Source organism: Sapajus apella, unplaced genomic scaffold (genome assembly GCF_009761245.1).
Source record: "Sapajus apella isolate SASKATOON/1434 unplaced genomic scaffold, GSC_monkey_1.0 scaffold13, whole genome shotgun sequence".
NCBI lineage: Eukaryota > Metazoa > Chordata > Mammalia > Primates > Cebidae > Sapajus > Sapajus apella.
The window spans coordinates 3,535,993-3,557,249 of NW_022436953.1; the positions used below are offsets into that span (position 1 = coordinate 3,535,993).

The 21,257-nt window shown below is 42.4% G+C and overlaps 1 protein-coding gene across 1 annotated transcript in view; it reads right to left on the reverse strand.

The window, feature by feature from the left end:
* DNMBP (dynamin binding protein) overlaps nucleotides 1–21,257 on the reverse strand; it is a 133,798-nt gene that overhangs the window by 94,080 nt on the left and 18,461 nt on the right. The window contains exon 2 of the mRNA XM_032281280.1: nucleotides 322–476. Coding sequence (XP_032137171.1) covers nucleotides 322–466 — 145 coding nt within the window. The 5' untranslated portion in view covers nucleotides 467–476. The remainder of the gene's footprint in view (nucleotides 1–321; nucleotides 477–21,257) is intronic.

Below are 21,257 nucleotides of genomic sequence, written 5' to 3' on the forward strand. Positions count from 1 at the left end.
ACACAGGCTGGAGTGCAATGGCACGATCTTGGCTCACCGCAACCTCCGCCTCCTGGGTTCAGGCAATTCTCCTGCCTCAGCCTCCTGAGTAGCTGGGATTACAGGCACATGCCACCATGCCCAGCTAATTTTTTGTATTTTTAGTAGAAATGGGGTTTCACCATGTTGACCAGGATGGTCTCGATCTCTTGACCTCGTGATTCACCCGCTTCGGCCTCCCAAAGTGCTGGGATTACAGGCTTGAGCCACCGCGCCCAGCCCCTTTATTTTTAATATAGAAAGAAGTCAGGGCCTGTGGTCCATTGTGAGTCTCTTACTTACCTGTAACATCCTCCTTCTTTCCTAGAAGCCAAAATTCATCCACCACTGCCAGCACCTCAATTACATCTCCCACAAAGAGTGGCAGTTCTTCTGATACGCTAGGGCAGAAGTCAAAAATGGCTCGAACCACTGAGCCAGCCTCCATGTTTTATAACCTGGAAAGGAAGGTCAAAAGAAACAGAGGACATCAATTTTAAGACACTGCAATATAGATCTATTTCTTGAGAATGATAAAGCTTAAGATATAAATATACTTAAAATGAAGCCAAAGCTAAACAAGTAAGTTAGTACTTCCTATTTTATTTTTGAGACACGGTCTCACTCCCATCACCGAGGCTGGTGTGCAGTAGAGCAATCACGGCTCACTGCAGCCTCAACTTCCTGGGCTCACGTGATCCTTCCAGCTCAGTCTCCCAAGTAGGCTGTGCTACAGGCATGTGCCACCATGTCCAGCTAATTTTTTTGTATTTTTAGTAGAGACAAGGTTTCACCATGTTGCCCAGGCTGGTCTCAAACTCCTGAGCTCAAGCAATCTGCCCACCTTGGCCTCCCAAAGTGCTGGGATTACAGGCATGGCCTGCTGTACCTGGCCTCATATTTTAAAATATCAAAGTTATTTCTCATTTCTTTTTTTTTTTTTTTTGAGGAGGGTTTGGGGGGAACACAGTCTTGCTCTATCACCCAGGCTGGAGTACAGTGGTGTGATCATAGCTCACTGCAGCCTCTAGCTCCTGGGCTCAAGTGATCCTCCTCCCTCAGCCTTCTGAGTAAGTGGAACTACAGGTGTACACCACTGTGTCTGGCTAATTTTTTTTTTTTTTTAGATGAAATCTTGCTGTATGTTCCATGCTGGAGTGCAGTGATGCAATCTTGGCTCACTGCAACCTCCGCCTCCTGGGTTCAAGTGATTCTAGGGGTTCAGCTTTCAAAATAGGTGGGACTACAGGTGTGCACCACCAGGCCCAGCTAATTTTTGTATTTTTAGTAGAGACGGGGTTGTGGCCAGGCTCATCTCAAACTCCTGGCCTCAAGTGATCTGCCCACCTCAGCCTCCCAAAGTGCTGAGATTACAGACATGAGCCACTGTGCCTGGCCTCTTTTTTTTTTTTTGTAGAGATGAGGTCTCACTTTGTTACCCAGGCTACTGTTGAACTCCTGGCTTCAAATGATCCTCCTGCCTCAGTCATCCAGAGTGTTGGGATTCCAGGCATGAGCCACCACACCTGGTCTAATTTAAAAATAATTTCTCATATATTTTTCATTCGATCCTCAAAGGAATTCTGGAATTAAAATAATAAAAACCTACACCTCTCAGTGATAGAAAAGATTCAAGTCAGTAAATATAGGCTCTTCAGAATGCCTGAAGAGGGCAGTAAGGATATTAATTTTTTTTTTTTTTTTTTTTGAGACGGAGTTTTGCTCTTGTTGCCCAGGTTGGAGGGCAACGGCACGATCTCAGCTCACCACAACCTCCGCCTGCCTGGTTCAAGCGATTCTCCTGCCTCCGCCTCCCAAGTAGCTGGAAATATAGGCATGTGCCACCCTGGCTAATTTTGTATTTTAGTAGAGATGGGGTTTCTCCATGTTGGTCAGGCTGGTTAAAGTACCAGACAACACGGTACTTTTAAAATACATATTTTAAAAAGTAGGGATTTTAAATATGGCATTTTATTCACCATAACCATCTTAAAGATTAGGATACTAAGGCTCAGTGTAGTTAGAAAACATTATTTGTCCAAGATCATAGAGCTAACAGCAGGAGAGTTAGGACTCCAACTGAGGGCGTTCTGGTTATTACCTACTGAGACTGTCTGCAAACAAATGTACCACAACCTGAAGACTAACAGCAGAACAATGCCTCAAAGGCTTAAATGGAAAACCTATTGGGGGCTGATGCGGCGGCTTGCACTTGTAATCCCAGCACTTTGGGAGGCCGAGGTGGGCGGATCACCTGAGGTCAGGAGTTTTGAGACCAGCCTGGGCAACATGGTAAAACCTTGTGTCTACTAAAAATACAAAAATTAGTCAGGTGCAGTGGCAGGTGCCTGTAATCCCAACTACTTGGAAGGCTAAGGCAGGAGAATCGCTTGAATCTGGGAGGCGGAGGTTCCAGTGAGCCAAGATCACACCATTGCACTCCAGTCTGAGTGTCGGAGTGAGACTCTGTCTAAAAAGAGGAGTTGGGTGGTAAACAAAAAAAAAGGGGAGGGGAGGGGAGGGGAGGGGAGGGGAGGGGAGGGGAGAGGTTTTGCTCTGTTGCCCAGGCTGGAGTGCAATCATAGCTTACTGCAGTCTTGAACTCCTGGGCTCAAGTGATCCTCCTGCCTCAGCCTCCCAAGTACAAGTCTATTTTTCTTTAATCATCTCAAGTACTCATTTGATATTGGTAGAGATGAGGACTCTACCTTCCATCTCACATACAACCATCATCACATCAAAAAATATGAAGTGCCTAATTACAAAAAAAGAAAAGACGGTGGTAGCTCTGTTCATTTTATTTATTTATGAGGGTCTATTCTGAGGCCCAGGCTGAAGTGCAGTGGCAGGAACTTGGCTCACTGTAGCCTCGATATTCCAAGCTCAAGCAATCTTCCCACCTCAGCCTCCTGGGTAGCTCTGACTACATGTACGCACCATCATGCTCAGCTAATTTTTTTTGTATTTGTTTGTAGAGACAGGGTTTCACCATGTTGCCCAGGCTGGTCTCAAACTCCTGGAACACCTGCCTTGGCCTCCCAAAGTGCTAAGGCTACAGGTGGAAGCCACCACCCCTGACTTCTGTTAATTTATAATCCAAGAAAACACCGATGTGGAGAAACATATTGGGCATATAATAAATCATTTAGTATATTAATATGAAGTACCTAAAAGATGTTAATAAATCATGCTACACAATCAAACATTACCTACTTAATTTGTTCTGTCAAGCAAAAGTAGTTTATCTTTGTGTTACTTCCTTTTTTTTTTTTTTTTTGAGACGGAGTTTCGCTCTTGTTACCCAGGCTGGAGTGCAATGGCGCATCTCGGCTCACCGCAACCTCCACCTCCTGGGTTCAGGCAATTCCCCTGCCTCAGCCTCCTGAGTAGCTGGGATTACAGGCATGTGCCACCATGCCCAGCTAATTTTTTGTATTTTTAGTAGAGACGGGGTTTCACCATGTTGACCAGGATGGTCTCGATCTCTTGACCTCACGATCCACCCGCCTCGGCCTCCCAAAGTACTGGGATTACAGGCTTGAGCCACCGCGCCCGGCCTGTGTTACTTCTTATAGAATTTTTGTGTATAATAAGATGACTTGGGTCCACAGTAGAAAAGAGAAGTGGGAACCACAGATGTTACTAACAGATTTTCTCTAAGTACTACAAAAAAAAAAAAAATCTAATTATAATTACATGCTGAGGGGGCAGCATATATGAATGTCAAGCACTAGGCTTCTGGCGTCAGAGAGACCCAGGTCCACAGCCCAGCTCCACTTTAGCTATTTTACCTTGGGCATCTTACTTAAACTCTCTGGGCTTCAGTTTCCTTGTCCAGAAAAGTGGAGATAATCATACTTTCATAAATTATCAAGACTATTACAGTTATAATAGTGCCTAACTTTCACTGAGTACTTCCTAGGTACATGCACCATACTATGTACTTCCCTCGTTGAGTCCTCACAACAACGCTATCATATGTCATTGGTTCCTATTTGGCAGGTGAGGACACGGGATCAGAGAGATGATAGCTGTCCAAGGACACACAGTAAGTCAGAGGTGTAATGGGAACCCAAATATATCTGTCTCCAAAGCCTTAACCAGCGCGCTAACAGTGTGAAGGCACTTAGGTCAGGGCTGGTATAATAGCTGCTCAATAAACGTTAGTCATTACAAAGCATCATTTCCATAATCAACCACAAGTTCAAATTTGTGTCACTGATATAACATCAACAGAGAATGTGCTATTTCAAGCATATAAACACTACAGAATTTACCATTTCAACATGTCAAAACTTGGTTAACTTTGAATGTTTAAAAATAGACACACTAAAGAGTTCCCTGACTTCTTTATTAGAAGATCTTGAACATGATTTACTCTTTGGCTGATGGCTCCAAGTTCGTTATTAAGACCATACATAACTGTATTCAGCTGTGATACACAATACCAGCACTGTCTAACTTTTAAGCCTTTCTCTTTCGATGTCAGCCTACCCTCTGCTCTCAGTGTCTCTCTGGCGGCTTTTCCACCCCCTTGCTATATTGCTGTTTATGATCTGCTATGGAGGAAAGACCACATGCACACTATCAAAATTATATAAAGTTCCCAGATAAATAAAAGTAAACAAGCTCTAAAGGCGAGGCTAACAAACCCTACAGTGGTGGGAAAGGACACGTGTTCGTGGTAGAGTTTTTCTTCTGTTATTTTTATGTGCACTGAGGCCCCTTTCTTACTTTCTGGCTGTCTTCCAGAGGACTGACGTTGCCAGATGTCAGATTTCCACATAAGGGTTGTGTCCTAAGTTTTTTTTTTTTTTTGAAAACCACACATAATGTCTTGCAAACCTCTTAGCCATCTATACGTTTATATGTTATTAAAACAATTCCTTAACATCGGGCCAATGTAGATACTATTTTTCTTCTTATACTACATTTTGTCAAATTTCATCTCACTGTCAAGACTAAATATATCTCATTATCTAATATATCAAGAATTAGCATAAGCCCCATACGATTACTTAGAGAAGTACCTTATTACACAAAGGGAGTAATCCTGGTAATCTGAAAGAGTTAAAGCTTCTCCCTGGGAACCTTTACACTCTACCAGAAAATGACTCAGAAGCAGAGGAGAATCTGGCGCAATAAATACTTTTACTGACCTCCTACTCTATTGGAATGAGTGCATAATCGCTGAGGAGCACACACCCTAGAAGGGTACTGAAGTCACGGCCTCACTAAATTCCATGATTCATGTGTGAGACCAGAAAGTGTGTATAATATGATGAATCTCATCTGTCTTCTCTGCCATTATAGAAGCCTGAGCATATATTTTGAAACAATCATAAATGGCTTCTATAAGCTGTTCTACCAACTCCAGATGGAAGGAAAAAGAACTGCAGAGGAAACCAGAACACAGATGGGCTTGAGAGAGCCAAGGAAATTACCGCCTATATGGCATGATTTCGGGGACACCAGAAAAATTTGCTGTGAAAACACCATCTTCTTCTCTTGCTGGTGAATGCCCGTCTTTCCACCTTTACAGAGTCATTCTGCATTTGACATGCAAATATTCTTGGAGAGAAAATTCTTCAAACACTTTTAAAATGTAAATTCTGTGAAGGAAGAGATTTGTTTTGTTTACTGGTCTATAGCAGTGCCTGGCACATAAAATATTCTCAGATTTTTGGTGAACAAATGATTTAAGTTTAGAAAAATATATGAAACTATTTTTTATTCTTATCTTTTAAAAACTTTTTTCCAGTAATCCAACCTGCCACAATATATTAAACTATTCATATTAAAATCTCAAGTTCTGCTTATCTAAAATTAAATTAACCATTGCTTCCCCTCAAAAAGCTGGAAGTTTTACCTTCCAGCTTGTCTATGTATGGCAATACAATGCCATAGAAATGTCATAGAAACCTTTCAGGTCAAGCATTAATATCTTGGACTTCTTCATCCTCTACGGCAGATGGTGCACTAAGAACAACAGCTACTGTCTGATTATCTACCAAGTATCAGACACTGAGCTAGGAGCTTAAATCCTCATGACACTGCAAGGTAGACAAGAAGGCTCCAAAGCCGGGGTGCCTGGTGTTCAAATCCCAGCACCATCATTGAGCAATTTACTCAACCTCTTTAGCTGACAAACAGCTAAACCACAAAACGAATTCAGGCCTGTTTGATTCCAATGCCCATGTTCTTTTTACAGCAAACATGAGTTTTCTTAAATCTCATTGGTTCTTCCTTCAACATCTTCTAGACTTCCATTTTTTTCTCTCTTTCTCCAACATTTTATTATGAAAATTTTCAAATGGTGAGGTTAAAAGAATTTTACACCCACCACCTAGATTCTAGCATTAACATCTTACTGCAGTTACTTTATCACATATCATCTATCCGTTTATTCATTTATCAATTTGTGTTTTTGTATACATTTCAAACATATACTTATTTTGATACACCTCCAAATAAACCACAAACATTTCCTACCAAACTTTGACATATATATCTTAACTAGAGTCCAATATTTGTTTGCAGTTTTTGTTGTTTAGTTTTTTTTCTTTTTTGAGACAGGGTCTCACCCTGTCATCTAGTGCAGTGTGGTGTGATCTTGGCTCACTCCAACCTCTGCCTCCCAGGCTCAGGTGATCCTCCCACCTCAGCCTCCTGAACAGCTGGGATCACAGGCGTGTACCACCACACGTATTTTTTTTGTATTTTTTATAGAGATGAGGTTTTGCCATGTTGCCCAGCCTGGTCTTGAATTCCTGGACTCAAGTGATCTGCCCTCCTGCCCTCCTTGGCCTCCCAAAGTGCTGGGATTACAGGTATAAGCCACCACACCCAGCCAGCAGTTTTTTTGTTTGTTTGTTTAAGCACCTTTCTCCTCTCTCCTCCTGGCCAAGGAATTACAAATCCTGAATTTTAACAGAAGTACAGTTCTGTTCTCCCCACTAAAATGTCAATAAACCCGATTAATCTTTCTAAAATGTCAGTTTTTACATATGACTGAGTTGGATAAGAATTTACAAGGTCTTCCTATTTTCTATAATTCATTCATATATTCAATGAATATTTATCAAGCCAAACGGCATCAACCAAAGCCCTATGCAAGCTAAAAATCTGGCTCAACTGGGTAAGCTAATCATTTGATGACCCCTTACCCAACACGCTAAGTATTTATTCTCTAATCCTGTTGATAGCAGACAGTAGTGTTTAGAGTCTACTCTACTGTCCTAAGCAATTCAGCTCCTATCACCAAGTATCTACCCAACTGGGAAAAAAAAATAAAGCCTGAGCACTAATCTCAAAAGGAGACGCTCACTCAGACTTACCCATTCAATGGGGGAGGGGGGCCAGGGGAAGACTCAAATCTGCAGTGATTTTTTTCTTGTGCCTCAAGGATATTTTAACACTTTCTATGGACTAAAGCATTTGGTAGTTACCTATTAATCCAGCTTTGCTCCAATGATGTGTCCAGGAACCTGCCAGGTGTCATGTGGGAGATAAGTTACAGTCCCTGCACCCAAGAAGTTTAGCTTAGTCCCCACCATTTCCCAAAACATGCTCTAAAGACACTAATCTTTGTGCCAAAATACAAGAGCTCCATGAGAAACATCCTGAGAAACTCCAGGAAGGCTATAAACCATATATCCTTCTTAGAGGAGCATAAAAAACAGTATATTCAAGACTGAGACAATTCGGCAAGAATCCTTTTCAATCCAGCATTTCTAAACTTGTCTGGCCATAGCACTCCCTTTCAGGTCTCGCTTCAGATTTGTGTAACCCTGTCCCACCCCACTTGTCATTCATAAATAGTACTCAGGTCAGTCCCATTCAAACAAATTGGTCTCTGCTCCCATAAGGCACTTTCTGCTCAGAACTGGTTTTTTGGTTTACTGCTGTTTATTTCCTCCATGGTCAGTCCCACATTTTTTTTTTTTTTTTTTTTTTTTTTTTTTTTTTTTGAAACGGAGTCTCACTGTATCGCCAGGCTGGAGTGCAGTGGCACAATCCTGGCTCACTGCAACTTCCATTTTCCAGTTTCAAGCAATTCTCCTGTCTCAGCCTCCTGAGTAGCTGGTACTACAGGCATGTACCACCATGCTCAGCTAATGTTTTTTCTTTGTATTTTTAGTAGAGAGGGGGTTTCACCATGTTGGCCAGGTTGGTCTCCATCTTGACCTTGGGATCCGCCTGCCTCAGCCTCCCAAAGTGCTGGGATTATAGGTGTGAGCCACTGCGCCCGGCCAGTCCCACATATTTAAACACTTTCCAGACAAGGAACACTTCCTCCAAATGATGCTACCTCTCCTGCTCAGGTCCACTCATTTGCCATGTCTTAACTCCTGCAGTCCGTGCTCTTATATCATCTATCTTGTAGATCTGTGAGACATCAGACTGGACATGTAAAACTTAAAAGCCAGGGCAGTGAATGTATCAGTGAAAACATATTCAGAAATCAAATAAAATTTACAATGTAAGGCCAGGCACAGTGACTCAAGTCTGTAATCTCAGCACTTTCGGAGGCCGAGGCGGGCAGATCACCTGAGTTCAGGAGTTCGAGACCAGCCTAGCCAACATAACAAAATCCCATCTCTACTAAAAATACAAAAAAATTAGCCAAGTATGGTGGTGCATGCTTGTAATCCCAGCTGCTCAGGAGGCTGAGGCAGAAGAGTCACTTGAACCTGGGAGATGGAGGTTGCAGTGGGCCAAGATCATGCCACTGTTCTCCAGCCTGGGTGACAGAGTGAGACTCCATCTCAGAACAAACAAACAAAAAACCCCAAAATGTATCACTGTAAAGTGCTACAACATAGATGAGCCTTGAAGACATTAAGCTAAGGCCAGCCTCAGTGGCTTATGCCTGTAATCTCAGCACTTTGGAAAAATTAGCTGGGTGCAGTGGTAGGTGCCTATAGTCCCAGCTATTCAGGAAGCTGAGATGGGAGCATTGCTTGAGCCCAGGAGGTTGAGGCTGCCATGAGCTGTGATTGTGCCATTGCATTCCAGCCTGAGCCACAGAGTGTGACCCTGTCTCAAAAAAAAAAAAAAAAGAAAGAAAGAAAAAAGAAAAAAAAAGACATTAAGCTACGTGAAATCTGCCAGACACAAAAGGACAAATACTACACAAATAAGGTACGCAGAGTGATCAAATTCACAGAGACTAAAAGCTGAATGGTGGTTGCCACAGGGAAGGGGCGAGAAGAGGAGATGGGGAGTTAGTGCTTAATGGGCACAGCATTTCAGTTTAGGAAGATAAAAAAGTCCTGGAGAAGAATGGTAGTAATGTTTACAAAACAATGTGAATTACTTAATGCCACAAAACTGTACACTTAAAAATTGTTAAAATGGTAAATTGTATGTTATGTACACTTACCAAAACAAAAAATTTTTTAGGTATGTCATAAAATGTGAATGTGAAAGAAAGTCTGGAGGACTCAGTAATTTTTATTTTATTTTATTTTTTGAGACAGAATCTAGCTCTGTCATCCAGGCTGGAGTACAGTAGCTCGATCTTGGCTCACTGCAACCTCCACCTCCTGGGCTCAAGCAATTCTCGTGCCTCAGCCTCCTGAGTAGCTGGGATTGCAGGTGTGTGCCACCACACCCAGAGAATTTTTTTTATTTTTAGTAGAGATGGGGTTTCACCTTATTGGCGAGGCTGGTCTCGAACTCCTGGTCTCAAGTGATCTGCCCACCTTGGCTTCTCAAAGAGCTAGGATTACAGGTGTGAGCCACCACAACTGGCCAGTAATTTTTATTAAGCAACATATATGTTCAAGTCTGGACATCCTTCATTAAAAGTCTCCTGAGATCACAAACTATAAACTTTTACCCTGATAGACACTGATATCAAACAGTTTAATAAGTAATTTCTAATGTGGCCTTTGGAATCAAGGTCTCAACTTGGCACAGACTGAGGATACTGAAAATCTGCCCTTTCAGATCTGCCCCAGCCTGCCCTGTGTTCCTGGAGGCTGGGCCATCAGAACTGTACAAGGCCTCCCCAATGGGTGGGGTTCAGCCAATGGGTGGTACCGGCAGGAGGTCTAAAGGCAAGGGACAGTGAGATTGTGATATTTACTCCCCTGACACTCTCCCTGCTGGGCTCTGAGTTGGCTGCATTGTTCCATTAACACCACAGCTGCCATATGAAGACCTTCTCAAAATAGCTTTCTCTTCTGTCAGGTAGCCATCCCATCCCCCAACCCCTTCAGGAGTAGGTGGTTCTCCAGCTAGTCTAGACATGCAGGACATTCCTTTGTTATTTTCCCTAAACTTCTCCATTCGGCTTTAAGTTGGACCTCCTCCAATTACCCAATTTGAGTGTGCCTTCTGTTTTCTGCTGGGCCTCTAAGTGACACATGCCCAAAAAGATGGTTAGGATTTAAGAGAACACATGAAGAGAATGGGGATGGCTGGGCATGGTGGCTCATGCCTATAATCCCAGAACTTTGGGAGGCTGAGAAGGGTGGATTGCTTGAGCCCAGGAGTTCGAGACCAGCCTGGGCAACGTGGTAAAATCCTATCTCTACAAAAATACAAAAATTAGCGGGGTGTGGTAGTGAATGCCTGTAGTCCCAACTACTGAGGAGTCTGAGGTGGGAGGATAACTTGAGCCCAGGAAGTCAAGGCTAGAGTAAGCCTAGACTGCACCACTGTATTCCAACCTGGGCAACAGAGCGAGACTCTGTCTCAAAAAAAAAAAAAAAGAAAAAAGAAAAAATGGAGCAAAGTGCATAGAAAACTATAAAAACAGTTTCCTGACCGGGTACAGCGGCTCACACCTGTAATCCCAGCACTTTGCGAGGCCAAGATGGGTGAGACCAGCCTGACCAACATGGTGAAACCCCTATCTCTATTAAAAATACAAAAATTAGCCAGACATGGTGGCATGCACCTGTAATCCCAGCTACTCAGGAGGATAAGGCAGGAGAATCACTTGAACCCAGGAGGTGGAAGTTGCAGTAAGCCAAGATCGCACCACTGCACTCCAACCTGGGAGACAGAGCAAGACTCCTTCTCAAAAAAATAAAGTAAAAAAATAAAAAGCCAGGCACCGTGGCTCATGCCTGTAATCCCAGCACTTTGGGAAGCCGAGGCAGGTGGATCACCTGAGATCGGGAGTTCGAGACCAGCCTGACCAACATGGATAGATCCCGTCTCTACTAAAAATACAAAATTAGCCGGGTGTGGTGGCGCATGCCTGTAATCGTAGCTACTCCAGAGGCTGAGGCAGGAAAATCATTTGAACCCGGGAGGCAGAGGTTATGGTGAGCCAAGATCTCACCATTGCACTCCAGCCTGGGTAACAAGAACAAAACTCTGTCTCCACATAAATACAAACATAACATTTCTTAAATCTAGCATTCTAAATCCAGGTGAGAGATAAGCACTGGAGACATACACTTTGAAGGCCTAAAAAAATTTTAGAAAAATATTAATGCCTGGGTTCCCTGTACTTCCCCAAATTAGTAGGTATAGTCTTTCAAAAGCACTGGAGTGGCTGGGCACAGTGGCTCACGCCTGTAATCCTGGCACTATAGGGGCCGAGATAGGCAGATCCCTTGAGCCCAGGAGTTTGAGACCAGACTGGACAACATGGCAAAAATCCTGTCTCTACAAAAATGTAAAAATGAGCTGGGCATGGTAGTGAGTACATGTGGTCCCAGCTACTCAGGGCAGGGGTAGGGGGAGCAGCTCTGAGGTGGCACTGCTTGAACCTGGGAAGTAGAGGTTGCAGTGAGCTGAGATCGCACCACTGCACTCCAGCCTGGGTGACAGAGAGAGACCCTGCCAAAAAAAGAAAAAAAAAAGCACTGGGGATACCTTCTAGATTTTTCCTAATATTGCCAATCCATAATGTGAATTCAAATTGTAGGGTCCCAGAACAAAATTTATGAAGGGGTTTCCTTAACTGAAAGACAAAAGACAGCTGTCTCTCCTTTCTTGCTTGCTTGCTCTACCAGGGGAGAGTGCCTACCTGGAAAGAGTTGGGAAAGGGGTTCCCTTTCCGTAGGGCTGTCCAGCAGGGGTTCCTTCAAAAGAATATGCTTCCATGAGCATCCTTATGTCATGGAACTGAACTTTCCAGAAAACATTACCTTTTGGGAACAATAATCCATTTTAAAAAATCTCAAGTCCCAGCAATGAGAAGGAATATCTATCCTTAAAAGCAAATGCACATTTCTCTTATCCTTGACAATACAAGAGCTCTTACAAGACAATATGAAGGGTAATGAATGATTTCTTCCCTTTGCATGAAAGGGTGAGAGGTGTCAGAAAATGAAGTCTAAATCTGCTTCAGGAAGGAAGGAAATGAGAGAAGCAAGGAAAACAGCACTTCCTCCTATGGTTCATGTCACTGGAATTCACTCTGGACAGAAGGTCAGCAGTCACAGCCAGGTTCTCAGAGAACTAGCAGCAGATGAGGGAAAAGCAGGACCCCTCTTGGCCACAGCATTCCCACATGGCTGAGGAGCACAGCCTGGGCCATCTGCTCTTCGTCAACATTAGTCTCCTACCCTGCGTGCCCCCAGGACCGTGGCACTGACTCACCACATGGACTCTGGTTCCACAGGTTACAGAATGTTGAACTGGAATGTTGAACTGGAAATGAAAACCCTGCTCTGGCTTAGGTGAGCTGATCAGAGAACTAGGGCAGGAAAGTAAAGGAATCTGCTGTCATACATTGTCTGAAACAATTTATATTGCAACACTTTGCTGATTTCAAACTTGTCCCAAGTTGGAAGGCAACAGCTCCAGATGGAACAGGATACGTGTCAGAGTTTCCACCAATCGTGGAAGGCCGCCTCAGTCCTTCTCAGGATTTAAACTGAGCAACCCTTGTCTAAACCACCCAAACACTTCTACAAAATTTTTTTGTTTTACGAAAGACAGAATTTAACATAAGAAAGCTTCAGGATTGACTCTCACAGTACAAAAGTTTGAACTAATTTACAGCTTCTACACCACCCATATTAGACTGCTGTTTTCCTTCCCTTTTTAGCTCTTTTTTTAAAAATTGCTTATATATCTCTACAACAGTTTTGTCTTTTTAATGAAACTGCACTAGTGGAGGGAGGTTCGAAGATTAATATCTCAAGACCTACAAAGTTTGAGGAAATTTACATTCAAAAAATATTTTCAAATGGGTTAACCTAGGAGTTCCTAAGTATCATCTCAGATTCACATTTCTTAAATCATGCATGAATATCAATTATGGGTGGAAATTTAAGAACCACTGACTCATCGCTAAACATATTGGACATGTCTGAGCTAAGTAGCTGAGCAACATATTAAAATGAACAGCTCCACTATGCTGTAGATGTGATACACATGATAGCAGTTGCAGAAGTGCAGATTAAGGTGAAACTACAAAGTGAAACTTTAGGGTGTGGCTATAGATAACCGGGAACACAATAAACATGTAAAAACAGGTAGCTTTTAAGACAGTTTCCAGAAGACACTAAGAAAATTTATTAACCCAGTGTTCCAAGTTGTGAGGACAAATGTTAGCAAGATCTGCAAGGCAGGCATCTTGTTTCTTTTTCTTATCTGTTTCAAGCACAATCTTGTGTTTCTGCTACAGAAGATTTAAAAAGACATGAGGAATTTCTCTACCCTTCAACCTATTTTTATTTTTATTTTTTTGACATAGGTTCTCACTCTGTTGCCCAGACTGGAGTGCAGTGATGATCATGGCTCGCTGCAGCCTCGACCTCCCAGGCTAAAGTGATCCTCCCACCTTAGCCTCACAAGTAGTTGGACTAGAGGCATGTGCCACTGCACCCAGCTAATTAATTTTAAAAAATTTTTTTGTACAGACAGGATTTTGCCATGTTGCCCAGGCTGGTCTTGAACTGATGAGTTCAAGCAATTCTCCAGCCTCAGCCTCTCAAAGTGCTGGAATCACAAGCATGAGCCACTGTGCCTGGCCTCAACCTATTTTAAGGTATAAAATATTCTTAATATTTGGAAGAAAGAATCAGTAAAGGAATTCAGAAAACTGAAGTTTCTGAGGAACAAAAGCTGGGAGGAAATAAACTGTCCAATTGGAGTTAAAAATAGCTAAGATCATTAGCAGGGTAGGTGATTTTAGATCACTGTAAGGAGTACCAATGTTTGCGCACCATGGAAAACCAGGGACTAGCAGCTTTACACAAACATCAACAAAAACTGCAGTATCACTTGCCTTTTACAGAAACTACAGCCACTATACTTGAAAAGAAAATGTATCTATGAAATCTTCTGATAGTTTCAAGATGAACCGGAGAATATGCCACAACACAGCAAACCCAACAAATGGTTCTTTTTCCTTTTTCTAATTGTACTTGATTCTTTAGATGGTATCAAAAGAATTCAATGTCCCTTTTATTTTTGAGTCAGAGTCTCGCTCAGCCACCCAGGGGAGAGTGCCTACCTGGGAAGAACTGGGAAAGGGATTCCCTTTCTGTAGGGCTGTTCAGTGGAGGTTCCTTCAAAAGAATATACTTCCTTATGTCTTGCAACTGAACTCTCCAGAAAACACTACCTTTTGGGAATGATAATCCATTTAAAAAATCTCAAGTCCCAGCAATGAGAAGGAATATCTAACCTTAAAAGCAACTGTGCATTTCTCTTGTCCTTGATTGAGCTCATACAAGACAATACAAAGACTAAATGAATAATTTCTTCCCTTTGCATGAAAGTAGAGGTGTCAGAAAATGAAGTCTGGAGTACAGCAGCGCAATCTTAGCTCACTGTAACCTCTGCCTCCTGCGCTCAAGTGATCCTCCTGCCTCAGCCTCCCACGTAGCTGGGACCACAGACACGCACCACCACGTCTTGCTAATTTTTATATTTCTCATAGAGACGGGTTCTGACACGTTGGCCAGGCTGGTCTCAAACTCCTGAGCTCAAGCAGTCCACCAGCCTCGGCCTCCCAAAGTGTTGGGAATATAGGTGTGAGCCACTACACCTGGCCTTTCAATATCCCAGATGTTCAAGACTTTTTTCCCTCTCTAAGACACAGAGGATACACATCTTTCTTATCAATTCAAGAAAGTAAATGGGAATGTTCATGAGTAAAGCTAATGCTACTTCATGAAAAATCTTGACCCACGTTAATTTATTAAAGTTCTGATTTAAAATTTTAGTTTTTAGCCAGGCATGGTGGTGTGTGCCTGTAATTCCAGCTCTTTGGGGGGCCAAGGTAGGAGGATCACTTGAGGCCAGGAGTTCAGATCCAGCCTGGGCAATACAGTGAGACTCCATCTCCAAAAAAAAAAAATTTAGCTCAGGGACTAACAATATCTAATGATATGTTCTGGTAAAGGACAGCTGCCCCTCACAAAAGCAAGGAAGAATTTATTTTTTGAGAAATGCGCCAAAATGATTCCAATTACTTTAAGCTGAGAGAAAAGAAAAAGTACAAAGCCCCAGATATAAAGCTGCAAGGCAGGACAATATGCAGGATAATATTTGATGAAGAAAAAGGAAAGTAAACTGCAAGTAAGCTTGAAACAATACTCAGAGGTTAGGATATCCATACAGTACATCAAGGTCCAGAGTATGAGCAACAAAGTGGGCCTGAAATTATAATACAAGAAAGTAAAAACAGCCTATCACGCCTGAGGCATGTTAGAGCTCATCCCAAAATTCAAAATGGGAAGGTTCACTTCACGTAAAAAAAATCTCTGGCAGGAGATAGGGGGCAATAATACAATATGTAAAGAAAATAAGGCCAGGCGGCGTGGCTCAAGCTTATAATCCCAGCATTCTGGGAGGCCGAGGCAAAAGGATTGCCTGAGACTAGGAGTTTGAGACCAGCCTGGGCATTATAGTGAGATCTCATCTCCACAATAAATACATAAGAAAAAGAAAATAATATATTCACATGAAAACCCTTGAATCTGGGGGTAAAACATTACAAATAGTAACTGGGATAAGATGAAGGGAGAGGCTGGGTGCGGTGGCTCATACCTGTAATCCCAGCACTTTGGGAGGTCAAGGCGGGTGGATCACCTGAGGTCAGGAGTTTGAGACCAGCCGGGCCAACATGGCAAAACCCTGTCTCTATTAAAAATACAAAAATCAGCTGGGCATGGTGGTGTGCGCCTGTGGTCCCAGATACTTGGGAGGCTGAGGCAGGAGAATCACTTGAACCTGGGAGAGGTGGAGGTTGCAGTGAGCTGAGATCATGCCACTGTACTCCTGCCTAGGCAACAGAGTAAAACTCCATCTCAGAAAAGAAAAAAAAAAAAAAAGAAGGGAGAAACAAACAGCGGGGAGATTTATATTATAGACTGCTATGATAGAGAACAAGGAGGATATTTTAATAACACTACAAAATTGTTACAGAGACAGTAGCATGTGGTAGTTGACATAAACTGGACTACTAACTTCCTAACAATTAGCAAATGCATACAGTCACAGGTCAATTAATTAACTATGTCCTAGAGACTCCACAGACTCTTTTGCGGGGCCATCTAGGCAGCTAGCATGTCTGTTCATTGGGATTCCTGCTCAGAAGCAGGGGACACCGTTCATGACTTCAATCCAGTTCTGCAGTGTTTTGTTTTGCTTAGAAAAAATCATGAATAGCTGCTGAATTGTATCAAATGCTTTTCTTGTATCCAATGAGATGACCATTTTCCCCCTTTATTCTGATGTCATAAGTTACATTGATTTTCAGTGTTAAACCAACCTTGCATTTCCAGGATAAATTCTACTTGATTATGATATATTATCCTCTTTATAGACTGCAATTTTCAATTTGGTACTTTTTTTATTAAGGATTTTTAAACCTATGCTCTCAAAGGTTATTAGTCTGTAACTCTCTTTTCTTGAAATATCCTTGTCAGATTTGTACACAAAGGTTAGTCTTGCTCTGTTGGTGCCTGGCCCACTGGGTACAGGAAAGGAAGAAGGGCTTTAATGATGCCTAAAATTAAGTTTTCCAATAGCCAGGTAGTGGGGAGCTTAGAATAGGCAAAATAAGATTTAGATAAGTAAATATCTAATGTCTTTATACCATAGTGTTATAAAATAGAATTCATACCAGCAACACTGAAACAAGACAAAGATCACTGAATCATTTGAGCACCATAATTCACAATTTGTCCTCACTCCTCTAGCAATATGTTTTTGTTTTTGAGACGGAGTTTAACTCTTGTTGCCCAGGCTGGAGTGCAATAGCACAATCTTGGCTCACTGCAACCTTCACCTCCTGGGTTCAAGCAATTCTCCTGCCTCAGCCTCCCGAGTAGCTGGGATTACAGGCATGCACCACCACACCTGGCTAATTTGGTATTTTTAATAGAGATGGGGTTTCTCCATGTTGGTCAGGCTGGTCTCAAACTCCTAACCTCAGGTGATCCGTCCACCTCAGCCTCCCAAAGTGGGCCAGGCCTGGCCCTCCAGCAATATCTTGACATGCCTGACAACTTTTTTTTTTTTGAGATGGAGTCTTGCTCTGTCACCCAGGCTGGAGTGCAGTGGTTCGATCTGGGCTCACTGCAACCTCTGTCTCCTGGGTTCAGGTGACTCTCCTGCCTTAGCCTTCCGAGGAGCTGGGATTATAAGCATGAGCCATCACGCCCAGCTAATTTTTGTATTTTTAGTAGAGATGGGTTTTACCATGTTGGCCAGGCTGGTATCAAACTCCTGACCTCAAGTGATTTATCCACCTCGGCCTCCCAAAGTGCTGAGATTACAGGTGTGAGCCACTGCACCTGGCCAACTTTTAGCCCTTTCTATACCCATGTCTGTTCACTTCTATTTTCAAACTTTTTTCAGCTCTTATCCTTATAATATATACTCTAGTAGACTGAACTGCTATTCAATAATCCTCACTCTCTTATATGAATTATACATCCTTACAAGATGTGTGATTGTATGTTTATAATAATGTATGTCATTATGTATATCATTAATAGTATACAAATATAGAATTACATATCCATACCCTTTACTGTATAATTGTGCAGTGCCTCCCACTATGGGCAGACTATGCTTCCCTGTCACATTTTGGTAGGACTTGGAGTGCAGTGGAGATGTCATAAGCACAGGTTTTCAGCCATTATTTTCTGGTTTGGCCTGTCCTCTGGTGCTCCTGTAATCTGCCACTAGAAGAGCAAGCCCTGCAAGCTCCTGGCTCTTTAGTCTAGGCCCCAAAATGAAGACAAGAAAAAACAGACTTGAGGCCAGGCGCACTGGCTCCTGCCTGTAATCCCAGCACTTTGAGAGGCTGAGGCAGGTGGATCACCTGAGGTCAGGAGTTCGAGACCAGTCTGGTCAACATGGTGAAACCCCATCTCCACTAAAAATACAAAAATTAGCCAGACATGGTGGTGGGCACCTGTGATCCTGGCTATTTGGGAGGCTGAAGCAGGAGAATTACTTGAATCTGGGAGGCGGAGGTTGCAGTGAGCCGAGATCCTGACATTGCACTCCAGCCTGGGCAACAGGAGCAAAACTCTGTCTCAAAAAAAAAAAAAGAAAAGAAAAGAAAAAACAGACTTGAACCTAAATGGAAGACTACAGGATTCAACCTGGTCTAGCTTAGATCAGCTAAACTGCTATCACCCCACTCTTCTATTAAACCTACACTTACTTAACTCTTATCATCTGAGCTATTATCTTTTGGATCCATCCCTGTTTCCTGTATGTCCTACGGGGCAGGGATTCTTTTTGTCTATTTATTCACTGATGTCAATCAAGCACCTAGAGCTGCCTGATACAAAGTAAGCCCTCCATAAATATTTGCAGGATGAATGATTTAACATACTGAACCACTTTAACTTATACATCAAAACATGCATTCACATTCCCAGTGATCACACTATTCTTTCCCACAGAGCTACATGAGATCTCACAGGACTTATTTCCAGGTTAGGATGGTTGGGTTTTGGTTTTTGGGCAATTAGCAGCACCTGAAGATTATTTTTTTGTAGGCAGGTATAATGGTTACAATTAGGATTGGCTGGCTAGGCATGGTGGCTCATGCCTGTAACCCCAGCACATTGGAAGGCTGAGGCAGGCAGATGACTTGAGCTCAGAAGTTTGAGACCACTCTGGGCAACATGGTAAAACTCATCTCTGTTGAAAATACAAAAATTAGTAACTGTAGTCACAGCTACTCGGGAGGCTGAGGTGGGAGGATGGCTTCCACCCAGGAGGCAGAGGCTGCAGTGAGCTAAGATTGCGCCACTGTACTCCAGCCTGAGCAACAGAGCTAGACCCTGTCTTGAAAAAAAAAAAAAAATAGGATTGGTTGTAAATGACTAAACATCCCAAATAAAAGAAAAAAAAAAGAGAGGAAAAGAAAGTGTGTGTATATAAATATATCCTTTTCCAGATGAAGACAAAGATATTCTAGGGAACATCATTATTCTGGTTGTTTCTCTTCCTATCGTTTTTTAAAAATGGGTTTATTGAGACATAATTAACATACTATACAATTCACCCACTTAAAGTATACAATGAGTTTTTAGCATATTCAGAGTTGTGTGACCCTTATCATTATCAATTTTAGAATTTCAACACCTATTTTTTTTTTCCGAGATGAAGTCTCACTCTGTTGCCCAGGCTGGAGTGCAGTGGCACAATCTCAGCTCACTGCAACCTCTACCTCCCAAGTTCAAGCAATTCTCCTGCCTCAGCCTCCTGAGTAGCTGGGACTACAGGCATGCACCACCAAACCCAGGTGATTTTTATTTTTAGTAGAGATGGGGTTTCACCATGTTGGCCAGGCTGGTATCGAACCCCTGACATTGTGATCTGCCACCTTGGCCTCCTAAAGTGCTGGGATTACAGGCGTGAGCCACCACGCCTGGCCTGAGAAATTTTATACTCACCAGCAGTCACTTCCCATTTCCCCCCAGCTGGGCGCCCCTCTCCTCTCCAGCCTTAGGCAAACACTAATTTATACTTTCTCTATATATAGATTTGCCTGTTTTGGACATTTCACATAAATGGAATCACACAATATGTGGTCTTTTGTGATTGGCTTCTTAGCACAATGTTTTCAAGGTCTTCACATCATTTTAAAATAGAAATATAATCAGCTTAAAGTGTATGTAATAGTTAAGCTGGGAGCAGTGGCACATGCCTGTAATCTCACCACTTTGGGAGGCCAAGCTTAGGAGTTCAAGACCAGCCTGGGCAACATAATGAGACCCCCATCTCTACACAAAAAAATACAAAAATTGGGCAGCCGTGATGGCATGTGCCTATTGTCCCACCTACTTGGGAGGCTAAAGTGGGAGGATTGCTTGAGTATAATACAGGATGTTGAGGCTATAGTGAGCTGAGATTGCACCACCGCACTCCAGCCTAGGTGACAAGCAAGATACTGTCTCCAAAAAAAAGCAATAGTTAAGAGCACAGACTATGGAACCAGACTGCCTCAATCTATATGCCAGCTCCATCCCTTATTAAAGCAATTACTAAACTTTTTATTAGAACAATTTCTTAATTACTTACTTGCTTCTTTGGAGCAAGTTACTTAACTTCTCTGTGTCTTAATTTTCTTATCTGTAAAATGGGTTTAATAACAGAACCCAGTTGGGTAAGGTAGCTCACACCTGTAATCCCAGCACTCTGGGAGGCTGAAGCAGTGGATTGCTTGAATCTAGGAGTTCAAGACCAGCCTGGGCAACATAGTGAAACCCGGTCTCTACAAAACATACAAAAATTAGCTGGACATGGTAGCATGCAACTGTAGCCCCAGCTAGTCAGGAGGCTGAGGTGGGAGGATGACTTGAGCCCAGGACGTCAAGGCTGCAGTGAGCTGTGATTACACCATCTACTCTGGGTGACAGAGCAAGACCCTGAGTCAACATAAAAATAAAACCTGCTCATAGGGTTGTAATGAAATTAATATATGTAAAGCACTAAAAATAGTACCTCACAAATAGCAAGCATTACACAGTGTTGGCTATCATTATAATTATCTGTATTAAAGAGAGGGGAATTGTAGATAGACACTCAAAACCTTTTTCATAGCATTGGGATGTATTTTGGTATTAAATATGTTTAAAAATGAATGTCTCAGGAATGGAAAATGAGTACTGACTGCTACTGGTTACGAGGTTTCTTTTGGGGGCAATGAAAATGCCCTAGAATTAGTGGTGAATGGGTGTACAACTTTGTGGATATACTGAAAACCACTGAATTGTATATTTTGAAAAGGTATGGCACGTGAGTTATATCTCAGCTCTTTTTTTTTTTTTTTTTTTTTTTTTTTT